Below are 16,927 nucleotides of genomic sequence, written 5' to 3' on the forward strand. Positions count from 1 at the left end.
TCTTTTGTTAATTGTAAGCTGGTGCGTCTTTTTGCTCCCAATTAAGTATGTCTATAGTTTAATGAGCGGTTGAGTTGTATAGAGTTTTGGTAGAAATATTTATTAATTACAACAACCATTGTCCTCTGGTGGGATAATGGCTTTAAATAGACATTTCTTTGGCAGTAATTTAAATGCAAAAAAAAACATGCACATCAAATCTAATCGTATTAAAATCAGCCCCCACGATAATGTGTCCGAATGTTGCCAGTTAAACAAACGCGTCTGGCAAATTGTGCGTGAGCAAAACATCGACAATAATAGATGTATTGTGTTTCACTCCCCCAGCGGGTAACACTCGATCCATGCATTTTATAAGGGCAATTCGGGGTTATTTTTATAAGTAATTGCATATTTTGTTAAGCGATAAATGCGTTTTCGGTGTGATATTTTATCCAGGTAATCTTGAGTGTGTTGACGTTGGAAATGTAGCATCAGAATATTTAAAATTGCTTGTCCATACTAAAAATGTTAAGAAGTGAAGTCCCGTGTCCCCTAGTGGGGTATGGGGCAGATGATATACATCTATTTTATGATCGATTTTCTTTATGGACAAGTAGGTGATCAGCTTTCTGTGTCCTGCCAGACCGAGACATTTTTTTAAATATCCCCACCGGGAATCGAACCCAGGACCCCTCGGTTCTACGCTCACGCGTTTACCACTGTACCAAGGAGGCGGTCAAAAATGTTAAGAGGAAACATATATATCTATTTTCAAAAGACTTCAAATAATGAGGTTATCAATTCGGCTGTGTTTTTGTGTTTGTTCACATGTTTTTTACTGTTTTGTTCTATGTATAAATAATGTAGTAAAGTTTCGTTGCAAGCTTGTAGAGCTTTGAGAGGCTTCATCTTTGGAAGTACTAAACTGGTAAAGAAAATAATTTCACTTAGATAAAGCTACATTATTCAGGAATGACCTAAACTATTTTTTTATCCCAGGTCAACCCGGATAAAGGCGGGACAAGTACCTAGTCCTAGTCTATCATGAAGTTATAATTGAGTAGCTGCGCCCCGCAGTCACTCGCGTAAATCTGTATCCCGTAGGAATATTGGGATAAAAAGTTGCCTATGTGGTATTTCAGTTATCTAACTATCTACGTACCAAATTTCATTGCAATCGGTTCAGTAGTTTATGATGTGAAAGAGTAACAAACAAACATACATCCATCCATTCTTACAACTGAAAATCAGCGCTGTTCGGTGGTTAAAGCCCGTCAGCGTGGCTGAATCTGTCCCGATTGCCATATTAATTTTTTATGATAATTTTTAAGTTGTATTAGTTAAGGTTGTTGTGTGGCAAACAGCTTCTTTTCTTTCTTCTTTCTTTCTTTCTTTCTTTCTATAAAACTATAGTATAAAATGCTCTATAAGAATCTAAAGTAAAGGCCTTTGTACCTAAAGGTTGATGTTGGTGGTGTTAAATAAACATTCTTTCTTTCTAGTATTCTTAGGAAATCTTAAAGATTACAGTTTAATTTACGTATATTCCAAAATAAAATTACTCTTGTGTTTGATTTTACGCGAGTATTATACATTGAGAAATTAAAAACTTTTTAACGGATTTGAAACGCGATTCGCGAGACGCGACTGTCACAGTTTCCCCGTGACCACGCTCGCTGTAGTGTTCGAAACGTCGGGTTAATAATATAATGAATAAATCGCATTTAAAATTATTTTAAAAATTTCTAAATATCTAGGTACATTAGAATCCCGCAACTAAATCAAGGTTCACAAAACATCGGAAATGAAACCAGATAAATGCCCTATCAATACCCTCCCTAATGTTCAAATCATGATATGAGTCAGCTGACAACTTTCCGACCACCGTTAGTAGTAGGTCAATATTAGGCGACGCCGGGAGCAGAGCTTGTCACGTTCAAGTGGTTGTATTAAGGAGTAGCTTTTGCCCGCGGTTTCGCACGTGCTTTATTTGGTCATTTAATAGTTATTATACATATAGACCTTCTTCTTGAAACACTATAATCTATTAAAAGAACCCTCTCAAAAATCCGTTGTGTAGTTTTAAAGATCTATGCATACATACATTCGTTCCTTCCCGCGTATGGGACATAAGGAACTCGGCTTTATACGATGTAGTGATGCTGCATTATTTGACACTGAACAATAATTATGAGTGTAATTTTTGGTATTTGAATTAGGATGCGTTGTAAATTGCAACTTAAGTTGTCAAGGTTAAGGTATGCAATTAAAGTTTGGAGAGCGCTTTTTATGATATACTTTTTCTGTATATAAGAGTCGGTCGTCGGTTATAACATTTCTTTTTACGTGTGTGATACTAACCGTCGGATCCTTCTCTCGTGTTGTATTGGGTAAAAAGAACACTTATTATCTATGCTAATAGAAACAATCTTATTAAGTGGCGAAAGAATCGAAATGGTTCATCAGCGATGATGGATTGGCGATAGGAATAAAGGAAAGGACTGGGAAGGGTAAGGAAAAGGATATGGGCCTCCGGCTCCCCCACTCACCGAACGAAACACAGCAGAATGCTATTTCACGCCGGTCTTCTGTGGGGGTGTGGTACTTCCCCGGTGCGAGCTGGCCCAATTCGTGCAAGAGTTTGTAAATTCTAGCCGATTTCAGGGAAACCTATGTGGGCAACTACTATCTATCTTCTCCTTTACTAGACATAGAAATAGAAATGAGACTACAGGGCTTTCTTCTTTCAAATGAAAAAAAAATCATAGAAATACGTTCACACAGTATCAGTATTACAGTACAACAACAAACACCAAAAAATAAAACAGTCGAAATGCCTCCTCCTTTTTTGAAGTCGGTTGATACAACTTAAACTAATTATCCATTACGTAGCTCGATTAAAGCACACTAACCGGAGGGTGTCCAAGAGTGCATCTGATGCGAGTGACCAATCACCGTGAAATTAGCCCGTCGCCCCCGAGCGGTGCGCGTGACGTCACTTATATCGTATTTTATTGTTATCATTCGCTTTGTATGTACTATCCGCTTCGATTACTGAAGATTGTGAGCTGGTATCATTATAATAATGTCCCTGATAGCGTATTTAACACTCTTGAAGTTTAAACGCCATGCGTTTAAAATTTATAGCTGTCCGAACCGTGGGTACATGTTTAAACTATGGTATGAAGACAAAAGTGCTTCTATAAGATGTCTAATTGAATGAATAAATATTTGAGTTCTGTGTTATGTGTTATGTGTATTTGTCAGAACATATCAGGAAGATAAAAACGCATTTATATCAAACGATACAAGTTTAGATATTATAAATTCGAAGTAAGTGTGTCTGATAGGTTTCCACGATTAATCCAAGAAGCATTTAAATGAGAAAGTATTTATAATAGTATTTTGTAAAAAGCGTAGAAATATTAAAAAATCTATACAATATTAGACTCTATTCCATTTATATATAGGCTATATAATGATAGGATGATACCCAAAAATAACATACCAAGTTGTGTTAAACAGACCCCTGTCCGACCCCATTCCAATTACATATCTATTTGTTATGAAAACAAGATTGGACCCGAACTGTCCCAGCCACTCTGTAGGTGACGACAGACGAATATACTGAATACTAGTTTATATCATGTAAACATCCAACTCCCTAAAGGGAGTGAATTTGTTAGGGGCACCAAGGTATTCAGCATTTTATGATCAAAAATGCAGTGCATTTAGATTAATAAAACATACTTATTACGGTTCACATGATGCCGTATAAGCTGAGAAAGTGTTAAATTATATCAGTGAGAAGGCTACGCGATTTGAGGGAATGTATACAGATGAATGTTTATTCCATAACTAGCTGCGCCCCCCGGCTTTACCCGCGTAAGTCCGTATACCGTAGGAATATCGGGATAAAAAGTTGCCTATATGTTATTCCAGTTGTCCAGCTGTCTACGTACAAAATTTCATTACAATCGGTTCAGTACTTTTAGCGTGAAAGAGCAACAATCACACACACACACACACATCCTTACAAACTTTCGCTTTTATAATATTAAGTAGGATAGTAGGATAGTAGGATTGAACTATATATATAACAACAATTTGACAACAGTACAAAGCAAGAAATTAATGAGTACAGTGAACTTGATAAGTAATGGATATTAGCGTCACCTTAAAAGGAATAAAGAATCCTACTAATATTATAAATACTATCCTACTTCCTTCCCACTAATATTGTTACTCTTTCACGCAAAAACTGCTTAACCGATTGCAATGAAATTTTAGGTACGTAGACAGCTGGACAACTGCAATAATATATAGGCAACTTTTTATCCTGATATTCCTACGGGAATCGGATTTACGCGGGTTAAACCGCGGGGCGCAGCAGTCTTTGAATAAAGTAATGAAATATTGCATCCTTTTGCTACAATCAAAGTTTCAAATTGCGAGTATATTGTCTCTATAAAAAGCGAAATACAACAACTGTTTCCGATTCTTTTAATTTAGTCTCGTTAATACCGTTCTGCGATTCCTTTTTTCGGTTTGAAGTAAACCAGTGTTCAAAACATCAATTTAAATGTTTGTAAACATCCGTTTACGTATCATTAAACTATTTAACCACCCCCGTTTCATACAAATTCAATTAAATATCCATTAAAAAAGATCGCCAACGATAACAAAATGTCCGCTGCTTCATTGACGTTTCAACAAAAGTTCCACAGAGTAAAAAGTTCGATGCACAGATAACATTCTATACAGCCAAAACAGCCGTGGCCGAACAATGACGTAAGACAGAATGGGGAGTTATATTTTATTGATATTGAAAAGACCCTTTTCGATGCTTGAGTGTTGTGTAAATACAATGAGAGTTGAATTCGTCGGAGCATAATGTGTGGAATTGCTGCTGTGCGCGTTTCGACGTTACAATAAAATAATATTAGATCCGTTTAGCAAATATGTAAAACGGAAATTTATTATTTTCAGATTATTTTAAAACGAAGCGGCGCAGATAACAAATAATACTTACCTATGAAGGTATAATCTTTATGGCGAAAAATGGTGCTTTACGAGGTTTCGCATAGTCTTTTACCAATGTTTTTCTGTATTTGATGTGGATAAAATTATATTTCATTATGGAGTATACATCTACGCATCAATAAAAATGTTATGGCAAAGCCTAAACCTATACCTAAGACGTGTCATAGTTTCTCGTAAAGTTATGTATGTATTACAAGATATTAAAAGAAACAATACGGTTGAATCACCATTTTATTTCTTTTAATATTTCGGTACCATTTAATAACTACATGTTGAATTTCAATTCATAAATTGTATCCTTTACAACTATCATAGGGGAAAATTGTAATATCGCAGTACTGCATAAAAATATTTGATTATTGATCTATATACTAATTATTGAATAATATATTGAATATTCGACAGGATTCATTAGGTACTAATTATATTATAATCTAGTTAGGTACCTAACATGTAGACTTAGACCCTCGCATATACCCACCCTATATACCCACTCTCGCATAATATATTATGAATATTTTCGTCTTTAAGCCGGACGGCGCTGAAAAATATTGTTATTTGATATTCTTTTGGCTTTTTCTATTTCCATAGACCATAGATAACATAATACTTCTCTTTCTTCTTCACAGCCTTTGTCTGTCCACTGCTGGACGTGGGCCTCTCCTATGGCACGACATTTGACCCGATCAAAAGTTTCTTGCTGCCAGTTTTTGCCTGCTACCTTTAACATAATACTATACTAGTACATACCTGTATAATAACAGGATGCTTTGTAAAAAATCATGAAAAATGAAATAATGTTTTCTGGCTAAGCTGTTAACTAGCTGACCCGCCAAACGCTGTTCTGCCTTACTCTTATCATTTAGGGGTATGAAAAATATACATTGGATTCTCAGACCTACCCGATATGCACACAAAATTTTAAGTGAAGCGATCCAGCTCTTTCGGAGGAGTATGGTATCTTATATTATGACATGAGAATTTTATGTAGATAGATTTCTTATATAGACTAAGAACGTAATGATGAGTACGTTTTTAATTTATTGTTGTATTGAAATCTTCACCCAATGGATATGGATAATGGATACTGTGTTTATTATTATTATAGGGGTAGTTTAATAGATGTTATTATACATAAAAACCTTCCCCTTGAATCACTCTATCTATTTAAAAAAACCCATCAAAATCCGTTGCGTAGATTTAAAAATTTAAGCATACATATGGACAGAGAGAGTGACTTTGTTTTATACTACATATGTAGTGCTTTACCCATATATCATGTGCTTCAAAGATATTAACAAAGTTCTTTATAGCTACTTATATGAATTATCATAACAATGTTTTAACCATCAACATGCGAGCGGTATTCGATTGTAACTCTAATATTTTTAATTTTTAGTTTTATAGCATTGAAATGCTTTATAATTTTAAAATTTCTAATATTTTTTCTCTAGATACGACCCAATAGATTCTTCAATAAATAGATCGCAGGAAACTTGATAAATATGGCCACTAGGTTCATTTTAGCTTTTACTCCATAAAGATAATTTTTATCTTCGCCATTTACCGGTTTTATGCATTACAATAAACTAAAAGCAATTGTATGAATACAAAAGTCAGCCACTGGCAATCTCGACTGATTAATTTAATCATAAGAATGCTTATTTTAAATAATATTGTGTTTAAAAGGCCGACAACCTTTATCGGATTGCTATAAACATAACGCAATATTCATTCAAAATATATAGGTATTTTCTATACAGGACAACATTATTAAAAACGTATTATAACATCGAAATAAAAAAAGGATAGTACCAGTAATAGAAAAATAGCGGGAAGACTGTAGTGTCATTATAAAAAATGGCGGAGCATTTAAATATTGCCACGCGACAATATTAATTTCTACCGACCGTGTTAATTATTTTTTCATTTTCCAATTACTAGGATGAAGTCTTTAATTAAAACGTATTTTTTTTATAAATTCGCTAAAAGTTTTAAAATGTGAGCATAATTAATTCTTTGGTTGCGCGTTGCGTTTGCAATACTCTATGCATAGATATTTATTATTTACATACTTTTATATGAGATAAACCTGTTTACGTTATGGATAAAGTTGTTAGTATCTATATACCACTACCAGATAGGTTTTATTTGGGCAATTAATTATTTTTTTTTGCAATGACATGGCCGTGAGCCCGTGATTGCTAATCGTTTAATCGTAAGTTCATTAGGTTGGATAAACAAGGGTATAGAAGGCTTATTGCTTTTTCTGTTTACATCTACGAGTTATGGTCCGTATAATTTACGACTAAGTAAGTAAGTGTCTACGCTGTTGTACTGCTCCGTCGTTTCGATAAGTTTCTATTCTAAACTCAAACTCAAACTCACACTCTTATTCATTCAACTAGACTTCTTATAGAAGCGCTTTTGAATCGTCATATTAAATTTTATAACATTTACCTCTTTCATTTATCTATGTATTATAATTTGTGCCATTTGTCTATACTTGGGGGCTTACTCCTAACAGCATTGAGAATTAATTCAATTAAGTTCGATTAAATTTAACACTGAGTTTTTACTATGGAAAATGCGTCATGCGTCTTAGCATGGTCGGTTTGAGGTTCAAAATGATATAAAATTTCGTTCTACTTCAGTCGTAAACCTCCGTAAAGGAAATCAATCACAGAAAAAGAACTGAAGTGTACAATACACTTTAACTTTCTCTTTCCATAGCCTTCTAGAAAAAGTCACCAAAAAATGTTTGCGTACCTGAGCGGCTGCTTTAGTTTCCAGGCTCATGACGTCCACATCCGGCGGCATGGGGCACGTGAACAACATGGGCGGGCTGGCCGCGTGCGCCGGCCCTGATGCGAAGCCCATGCAGTTCCCTTTGGCCCAGCGTCGCAAGCGGAGAGTGCTGTTTACACAAGCTCAGGTGAGTCCGTTGTTTTTCTTGCTAGTTTTGTATGCATAGATGACGAAATTTGCTTTATTTATACTTTATTGCTCTGGATAAAATTACAAATTGAGACTTAATCTAGGATACATTACCATAATTGGCAAGCTTATAGCTTAATGGAGATTTAATCCAGGCAACCGGGTTTAGCTGAGAGAGATTAAAATAAAGGAAAGTAGAAGGGAAGGACATAATTGAAGTTGTAGGGCTTTTGAGTGATACGTTAAATTATACATTCGGCTTCTGGTTGTTAGAGCAGGTTTAACGTTGGCCTTTAAGACGAAAAATTACTACTAGTAACATAATATGCCCATTGTTTGATGTTTTTGCGTATTAGAAATATGTCTCAACCACATGGTGAAGATCATTTAACAAATAATATAGACACCTAAGCTTAGTTATTTTAACATCGAATAGAATGTTCGCGCCAAATATATTATTGCTGCGAAAAATCAGCAAATGTCTGCGATGGAGCGTGTTACCGCTATAAAAACAGTAACGAATTGTCGCATAAGGTTATAATCGTGCAGTTAATGGCCATCTTTATGTGAGGGGAGTTTGCGTCACATCCATCGAGAGTAATCATATAAATATGCATTGTTTATATTTTATTTTCGTTATTATGTACAATTTTCCTAGTGATAGTTACAATAGAACGAAAATGTACGTGAAAACATACATTTAACAATGAGCCACAAAAGATTAGTAGAATGTACGTAATACGTAACAAACATTCGTACCAATTTACATTATTATAACGAGAACTAGATACCTACAATAGACTATAAAGCGAGTAATATAATATTCAGTGTTGCCTTCAAATTACGTTAAGTCAGTTTAATTTCCCCACCCTCTGCCGCAAGCCACGCCTCTTCAAAGATATACTATATTTCGTGTAATTAATTCTCTTCCCTGAATGTTGCTCGCGTTCCCGCTTTCAGTGGGGTGACGTGTTGCTACCTACAAAATATCTACCTACATTTAGGTAGGTTTGTGGGTAGTGTTAAGGGAATCATTTGCGATTACAATTGTGGAGTAATGGGTTAAGAGATTTTCGTAATACACCTAATATTATAGAAGCTGTAACTTTACTTCAACGAAGTGTTGAACTCAATATGATGATATGAAATCTTTGGTAATAATATTTGTATTGATAATTTAAACAAAATTCTAATTTATTTAACTTCTAACACTCTAATTAACAAGTAACCCTTCGTCCCGGCTCCACCCGGGCTAGCCCAGTTTAAAAATAAAACTTAGCATTCTATTGGTCATATATTTATATATAAATAATAATTTTTCAAACCGGTCCAGTAGATTCAGAGCCCATAGAAACAAACACACGAAGTATTTTCTTTTCTTATTATAAGTGTACCGTTAGAACGTAAAATTATATCAAACTCAGCCCCATTTTAATCTACAATGCCCTTAAAAACTTGCGTTTGCAAAATTAGTTTTTTCATTATAATATTTTGCACAGGTTTACGAATTGGAGAGGCGGTTTAAGCAGCAGAAGTACCTGTCGGCGCCCGAGCGGGAGCACCTCGCGTCACTCATCCACCTCACACCCACTCAGGTGAGTGATATCGATCATTGGATAGGGGCTGAGGTCTTGACCTCTGAGTGCGTGACGTCAGGTCGGGTTCTTTGATGTTTTGGAGTTTTATTATAACAGTTGGATCGGATATGAAGACTTAATACAAGTTTTTTTTGTATAATTAAGTAGGTAACTAGAATGTGTGCTTCAATTCTGGTGTAATGTTAAATTATTCTTTACCGTTAAATTTGTTAATGGAATTATCGCGAAAATAAAAAAATCATTTAATTTTAATAGAAGTGAAAATTACAAAACTGATATTCTTAACCAAACTATTACTTATTACAAAAGTTTGTCCTTATAAGTTTCAAGGGAAATGTTAAGATGATTAATTTAAAAAAATAATAATTTAATAAATATTTCAAATATATATAGTGGACAGTGTTGTTAGCTATTTTGTGTAATCAAATGTAATCAATTTTATTCGAAACGATTTATAAGTAAGAGTGTTATGTACTATTAATTAATAATTAATTATGTGTTATATATTATAATTAATACACGTTTCACTCTATGTTTGTATGTAACACACTCCTTTAAATTCAATTTTGACCCACTTTAATTGGACAAATTATAATCAAACTTTCTATAATATTTCTCAGGGATTGCGGTCGATTATGATTAATTATTTTTTTTTTTTTTACATGTACACGTAATAGAATCAAACCTATCTATTCACCTACAACCTAATCCATAACTATATCAACACACTAATTTGTTTTCACACAATTTGTCACAACCACGAGGGTGTGGAGTGCAACAGACAGACAACATAAATCACATTACAATCGCTTTGATAACGCCCGCGGCTGCCCCGATCCAATTACGGGATACAAAACATCGATAAAACACAACACGCCTACAAGGGCGCGAACGCAAACGCCTCGGGTTGTGTTGCGATAAGAACGCACTGGGGTGAGGCAAGCCGCGGGCGCGGAAGTTGGGGAACCGATGTTGGCAACACTGTTATGTCATACACTGACATGACTGATGACACTTTTATTGGTTGGTGCACTGTGAACTATCGATAAAATCACGAATAAAAAAATTTCATGAGTTTTTTTTCATGATTTTGAAATATGATGTTTAATTCTAAAATACATGATTTAAGAGAAAATCCTGACTCGCTACTGTTACGTCAAATGAAACCGTATAAAAAACGACTAATAAAATAGAGAACTGCTATAGGTATATTATGTTTGGTTCTTTTAAAATCTCTTATTTAAGCTGGATAAAATGTAAAACTTGGTGTATTACATTTTTTCCACCATGTTATATCAAGCACATCAACCTATTAAAATATAATATATTATTTGCAGTGTAAAATTTGTACGTATTTACTAATCATCAGGGAGGATTTCTTCCTGGGGAATTTAAATTATCATTATGTCCCACATCATTATTATTATACGAAATAAATCCTTTGCTACAAATAGGAACAGCATTACGAAAAATATTCAAGCTTACTTACTTTTAGAAAACAGTTTTCGACCGTTCAATTATAATGATACGTATTCGCATTATTAACAATGTAAACAAACATATTTTCAATGGTTTACATTAAATTACGGACTTCCTTCAATGTAATATCAAGTTGGCAACACATAAGATGCGTTCAGGTTAGCTCGTTACGTTGGCATCTTGTTCACGCATCGCTTACAACACGAAATCTGGGGTTGCTTTGATTCTGATATTTTTCCTTGTCTGAAAATTTTCGAGTGGTGTCTTCAAATTAGTGAACACATTCCTTTGAAGCCTCTGCGAGTTGAGATGTGATGTTTGTTGTGCGCGGAACAGTGTAAAGGGCATTTCAACGACACACTTATAAAATCGATTAAGTGTTTCGACAAATTCGGTACTTGAATCCCTTGTTTATTTAAGTATTTTTTGCAGCTTGTACTGTTTCGTTATAAAACGTAATGCTCATATGATGTAATGTTACTTAACAAAAATGACCTTCATAAAAATGGTAGCGAATTAAAATTTGGCGCGTTATTTACCTCAAATTTAATCAATATAATCCGCAGCTACAAATAGTGGGAAATAATGTATTATTTATCGAGCAAAACTTAGTTTCACAACCTTCGTCCAAAACGCGCGGTAGCTGTTATTAATATCTGTCACCGGCACGCGGCCCGCTTTCCCACATCGCGCGACCGAAATTCAAATCCTTCATAACAAAGACCCGATAATCTCGGCCGTGTCAATATAAATTTCATAAACGCCGCGCTACCCCAACAAAGGCCGCAAACATCCATGAATAATCTCCATTTTGAGGGTGTCAACACCATTTACGATTAGAATACGCGCCAAAACAAACGTCAAATGTCAAACGGTAAAGTTAGACAACGGCGGCAGGGTGATGTAATTATAACGCTTTGTGGAAGTTAATTAGTTCACACGGTGATTAGGCGACAGGTTGTATCGGTGACCAACCTGCATCAATTTAATTATATGTATTTATTGTGCATATAACATCCTGGTCGAGTTACAATCACATCTATATATGATTTTGCATTATTTATAAAATAAAATTAAGTATTTTCAACTGACTTCAAAAAAGATTCATAACTATTTAGGTGAACCGTTTTTGTAAATTTTTTTAAAAACTGGGGCCTCTCGTGTGTCAATTAAATTTGGTTGAGTTCTGACAATTTGGTGGTTCGGTTTTTTTATTTAAAATTATTATAGGTGAACTTTTAGAGCGAAAAAAAAAACAAATTTACATGCATTATAAAATCCAGTATTAAGAAAACTACGCATATTATTTGAAGATTAATTAAAACACAATAATCAATACGATACAAAACCAACATTTTATCATCTAATTATTTAAAAAAGGAATCAAAATTGCCAACATAACAGCAAATCATTGCCCTCATTGCATAATTTGTGTTGACATAAATTAGCTCAATAGTAACGGTCAGACGGCAACCCTTCCAATCTGTCAGAAACATTTATGCCGGACCCGACCTCATGACTGTATTAAATTAATATTTTGGATTTAGAATCGGAAATTAGTTTTCACTTTCCAAATTTGATTTACATTACTGGCGGTTACCTTGCCTATGGTTACATAAAGAAAATATAAAATGGAATGTTTCGTTTTAAATGAAATGAAATTAGAATGTTTTGTCGTCTAAAATTTCTCTTTAATCCTATTAATTTATTAACTTTATTACAATAGATTACTATGTACCACAATTGTAAGCTATTTATCCTTTGTCTGTGTTTCCAATTACTAAACCTAGATCGAGTTAAAGTATTCCAGTAAAAAAGATGGCGATATTTATTCACCATAAAGGATAATTAAACGTCGAGTATGTCTTTAAGCCTTGTTAACAAACGGAAATAAAAAATAACGAACATAGCAAATGTTTCGTTTTATTGAACGAGATTGGCTGGTCGTTGGGCAATTTGTGGCGCAAAAAGAAAACTATATTGGTAAGAAGGAATCGTTATCATAGTGTTTCGTTTTCTTTGTACAGAAGGCATGTAATAAACGAGTATTTTTTTGCAGTCGACGCATTGCGAAGACTTTATTTGATTATATTATATAGATATTGAAAGATGATGGTTACCTAACAGGATTCATCGGAAGGCAAGACTTGAATTCGCGTCTTTCGCTTTAGCGTAGCGATGCCATTCGCTAACTATCCAGCATTGCAATAGAATTTTTCTTTAGATTTTATGAAAAAAAAAATTGTATACAAGATACACCACGCCATCTTTGTTTGGTTATAAAAATAATATCGATTGTTATTCCATACGAAAATAAAAAGAAGAGTAGATGATAGCCTGAACATACAAACGTGATGTTATTTAATTACGTGTACTTAAGAAGCATTTACAAATATGTTCTGGCAATATTGAATCATATTTAAAAAGGGGTGTGCTATACATACTTAATCAACATAATTTTCTATATTAATATTGCGAAAAATTCTAGATTTTTTTTAATTTCTAGACATCTGACATCTAGGAGTATTTATTGTCTCTTCATCTATATTCGAATTATTGGTGTAGCCTATTTATTTGCAATTAGAAAAAAAGAGTGATTATTAAACAAATTGACAAGGAGTTGTGTGTGTATGCGTGTGTATGTGTGTGTGCTGTTTAAGCTTCTGTCATTAAATAGGTTCAGAGCATTGGTTTAATACTACTTAAAACCTGGAGTTGGTTAACAGTTACACTTTAAATATTATGTTCTATCTTAACAACTAGCACAAAATGGAGGTCACAGTATTTAATTAAACGGAAAATCACTGACATTTTTCTATATCAACTATAAAATCATGTTATTTTTTATGGGACGTAAATAATAAACTTTTTCTGCCATCCAATAAAAGAGTGAAAAGCTTGTGCAAAAAGTTTTTATATATTGTTATAAAATACATACAGTGGGTTGAGCAAAAAAGGCGCGCATCGCGTAGGGTGCCCTAATGCTATATTTATACACTCGACGGCCAAGTATCCATTCGGTTGAATGAACAGCAATCTGACAGCTCATCATTGTTTCAACTTTCAACTTGCTACCATTATTTCATTCCCGCCATTACGCCCGCATGCGTCGCATCCGGCACAGACTATATTCGTGACCATAGACAATGGGAGGGACTAGAGACAATATCCGCGATGGAGGTCTTTGTCTAACGTTTTTTTTAACGCATCGTAAAAAATATTAGATAACGGTGTTGAATAACCGCTCAAGTAAAACAATATATCGATGACATAATATATCTATAGATATCGTTGTCGTGACTTATTCCTTATCATGATTGTTTTTTTTATTAATATTTGTAATTCACAAATTTAAATACCTACATATGATCTGGTATTCTTTCATCATTTTCATTACAATAAACTCTAACAAAATTAAACCGAAAACCAACAATTATCTTAAAAGGGATAAATCAAAACGCGAAATAGAACTCCCAGGAGTCAACAAGGGGGAGGGGAGGGAGTCGGGAACATCGAAATTTACTTAAGTTAAATAACAGTGCTGCCCCGTGTTTGCTCCTCAAATACGATGCGGTCCGCACAGTCGTTTATTGCGAATCGTGTTTCTATTTCAGCGTAGCTGTACACGAGCTATATAGACTTACGTATTGTGAGAACATTCTCTGTATATTCCGTTTGCATTTGCGATATATGTACGTACTAATATTCGTAGAATATAATAATAATCATGTTTAATAATGCAAGTTGGAATGCATAGGTGTTCTTTGCTATTAATGATTAATTTTATAATATATTTTATTCGTAAAATGCAGCGCTACCCATGTTTTTCATCGTCAATTGATGATGATGATGATGATTTTCCATGTAATACAAAATACGCACTCACGACTCACTTCTAGACCCCTAGCTCTACATGTCACCGAATATATCATTATATTATCAAACTTCAACCAAATCTAACTTTATGTAACTTTAAGATTTTCTTTGACTTTTTAAGGGAAATCTTACATAAACTATAAAAGTAACATAAAAATCAAATGTAACAAAGTAAATGGTGAATTTTTCTATTTATTTTTTCTCAATTCCTTTTTCGGTCATTAAAATAGACATCAAACCTAAGTGCTCTCTATAAAATTTATCTTAACACAAAAATCATTCGATATAGTAAAGAAGATTAACAAAAAAAAAAAAAAAAAATTCAATATCCATCAAATTGTGACCGCAATCTCGCCACAACAGGTATTGACAGCAAGCGTAATAATTACCTTTAAATCTGCCATTCAACAAAGCCTTTCGGCTCATCTCATAATAGCCCTATAATTTCCCAATAATTCCACTTCATTTTTTTTAATCCCCGTGAGATTTCAATAAACTTCCTGCCAAAGGCTGCCCGCAAATCATCTGCCTACTTCTATAAAAAGTAAAATTGTTTATGGTATCATGCTTTTTTTTTCAAACGAACGCATTCATTCATGCAATCAACATGTCAATGTGGATTTAAATATAGAAGGCTGATATGTTTTGTTTTTAAATTTTCATGTTCCCGCGCTTGTTCGTTCTATTTGTTTATACTCGCTACCATAAATAAATAGATAAGCCTTTAGTAGGTACTTTTCCACTTTGGATAACTTACAATAGCTATACTATGGTGAAAGGTAAAGTACTTAATAAAGTAAATTCTATTTGACTTGACCATTCTCTTAAAATATGCAATAACACAATAAAAAATAAAATAATTCAAATTGAAGGTAGATCTGCTTCCGTTTTTTTCATTCAGATTATAAAAATCGTAAGATGTTTCTAGTTTAGGTAATAATAAATATAGTAAATTACATGAAATTTGCCCATTTAACATCTATGAGATACGCAAAGACTTATTGCAGTTTCACAATAGAACCTGCGTACAATAACTCAGGTGCATTATGCTTTAGATAATAGATATTTATCCTATTCATAGAGAATATACTTATCTACCGATTCGTGGTTAAGAATTGCTATGGTTTTGCGGTTATTACACAATATTAGCTGAATGCGTTTTCAATAGTATTACAAAGATTATAAATAGCGGTTTTCTTTTAGATTTATGAAACGGCTGTAAAAAAAATTTCAAAGATGCATTAATAATTATATGGGGTATTGTCGTCTTTAATGATCTTAGATATTACGCAACTAGAAAAAACATACAAGTAATAAGAAATCGATTTTCGAAGCCATTGTTTTGTAGTACGTTGGTAATTTGGTTGCTTAATATCTTCATCAATATAGAATATTGATTATTACCACGAGTGTTGTTCTACAATTAACATACTACAATCTTAACAAAATATTCTGTTAATAAGCAAAGTTGATAAATAGTATTTTCTTGTTTGATTTTACGCGAGTATTAACATTTAGAAATAAGACTTTGAAGCTCGCTGTAAAGTGTTCGAAACGACGGGTTAATAATATAATGCACATATCGTGTTTAAAATCCGTTTAAAAGTCTTTAATTTCTAAAGTTGATAAAAAAAACTTATATCCTTGTTAGGTAAATGTGTGATCTTTATTTGTTTGTTTGTTTCTCCTTCACGTCTCAACGAAGCGATTTTATGGGATAATTGTTGTGTCTTGATGTAGCGAGAAGGCAAAATAGTGAAGGCTGCTTTTTACCGCGGTGAAACATCCCATTACGATGGTCTTTCATTACGCGGGTAAAACCGCAGGCGGAAAGCTAGTGACTAATAAATTAACGTTTGTTATTCTCTAATCATATTCAAACTCAAACAATCCTCCCCACGCCGCGCTGCCGTGAACAAACATTATTTAAAAATGTTATAATATCGTTTAGATCGTCCCAATCAGTTAGGTTAATATTAAATTTGTTATATGTACTTACTTGTTTCACGCTT

The 16,927-nt window shown here is 33.7% G+C and overlaps 1 protein-coding gene across 1 annotated transcript in view; it reads left to right on the forward strand.

Moving 5' to 3' along the window:
• Positions 1-16,927, forward strand: part of LOC119828830 (homeobox protein Nkx-2.4-like) — a 40,154-nt gene that overhangs the window by 16,413 nt on the left and 6,814 nt on the right. Inside the window, exons 3-4 of the mRNA XM_038351115.1 lie at positions 7,812-7,960; positions 9,462-9,557. Coding sequence (XP_038207043.1) covers positions 7,812-7,960; positions 9,462-9,557 — 245 coding nt within the window. The remainder of the gene's footprint in view (positions 1-7,811; positions 7,961-9,461; positions 9,558-16,927) is intronic.

Source organism: Zerene cesonia, chromosome 8 (assembly GCF_012273895.1).
Source record: "Zerene cesonia ecotype Mississippi chromosome 8, Zerene_cesonia_1.1, whole genome shotgun sequence".
NCBI classification, from domain to species: Eukaryota; Metazoa; Arthropoda; class Insecta; order Lepidoptera; family Pieridae; genus Zerene; species Zerene cesonia.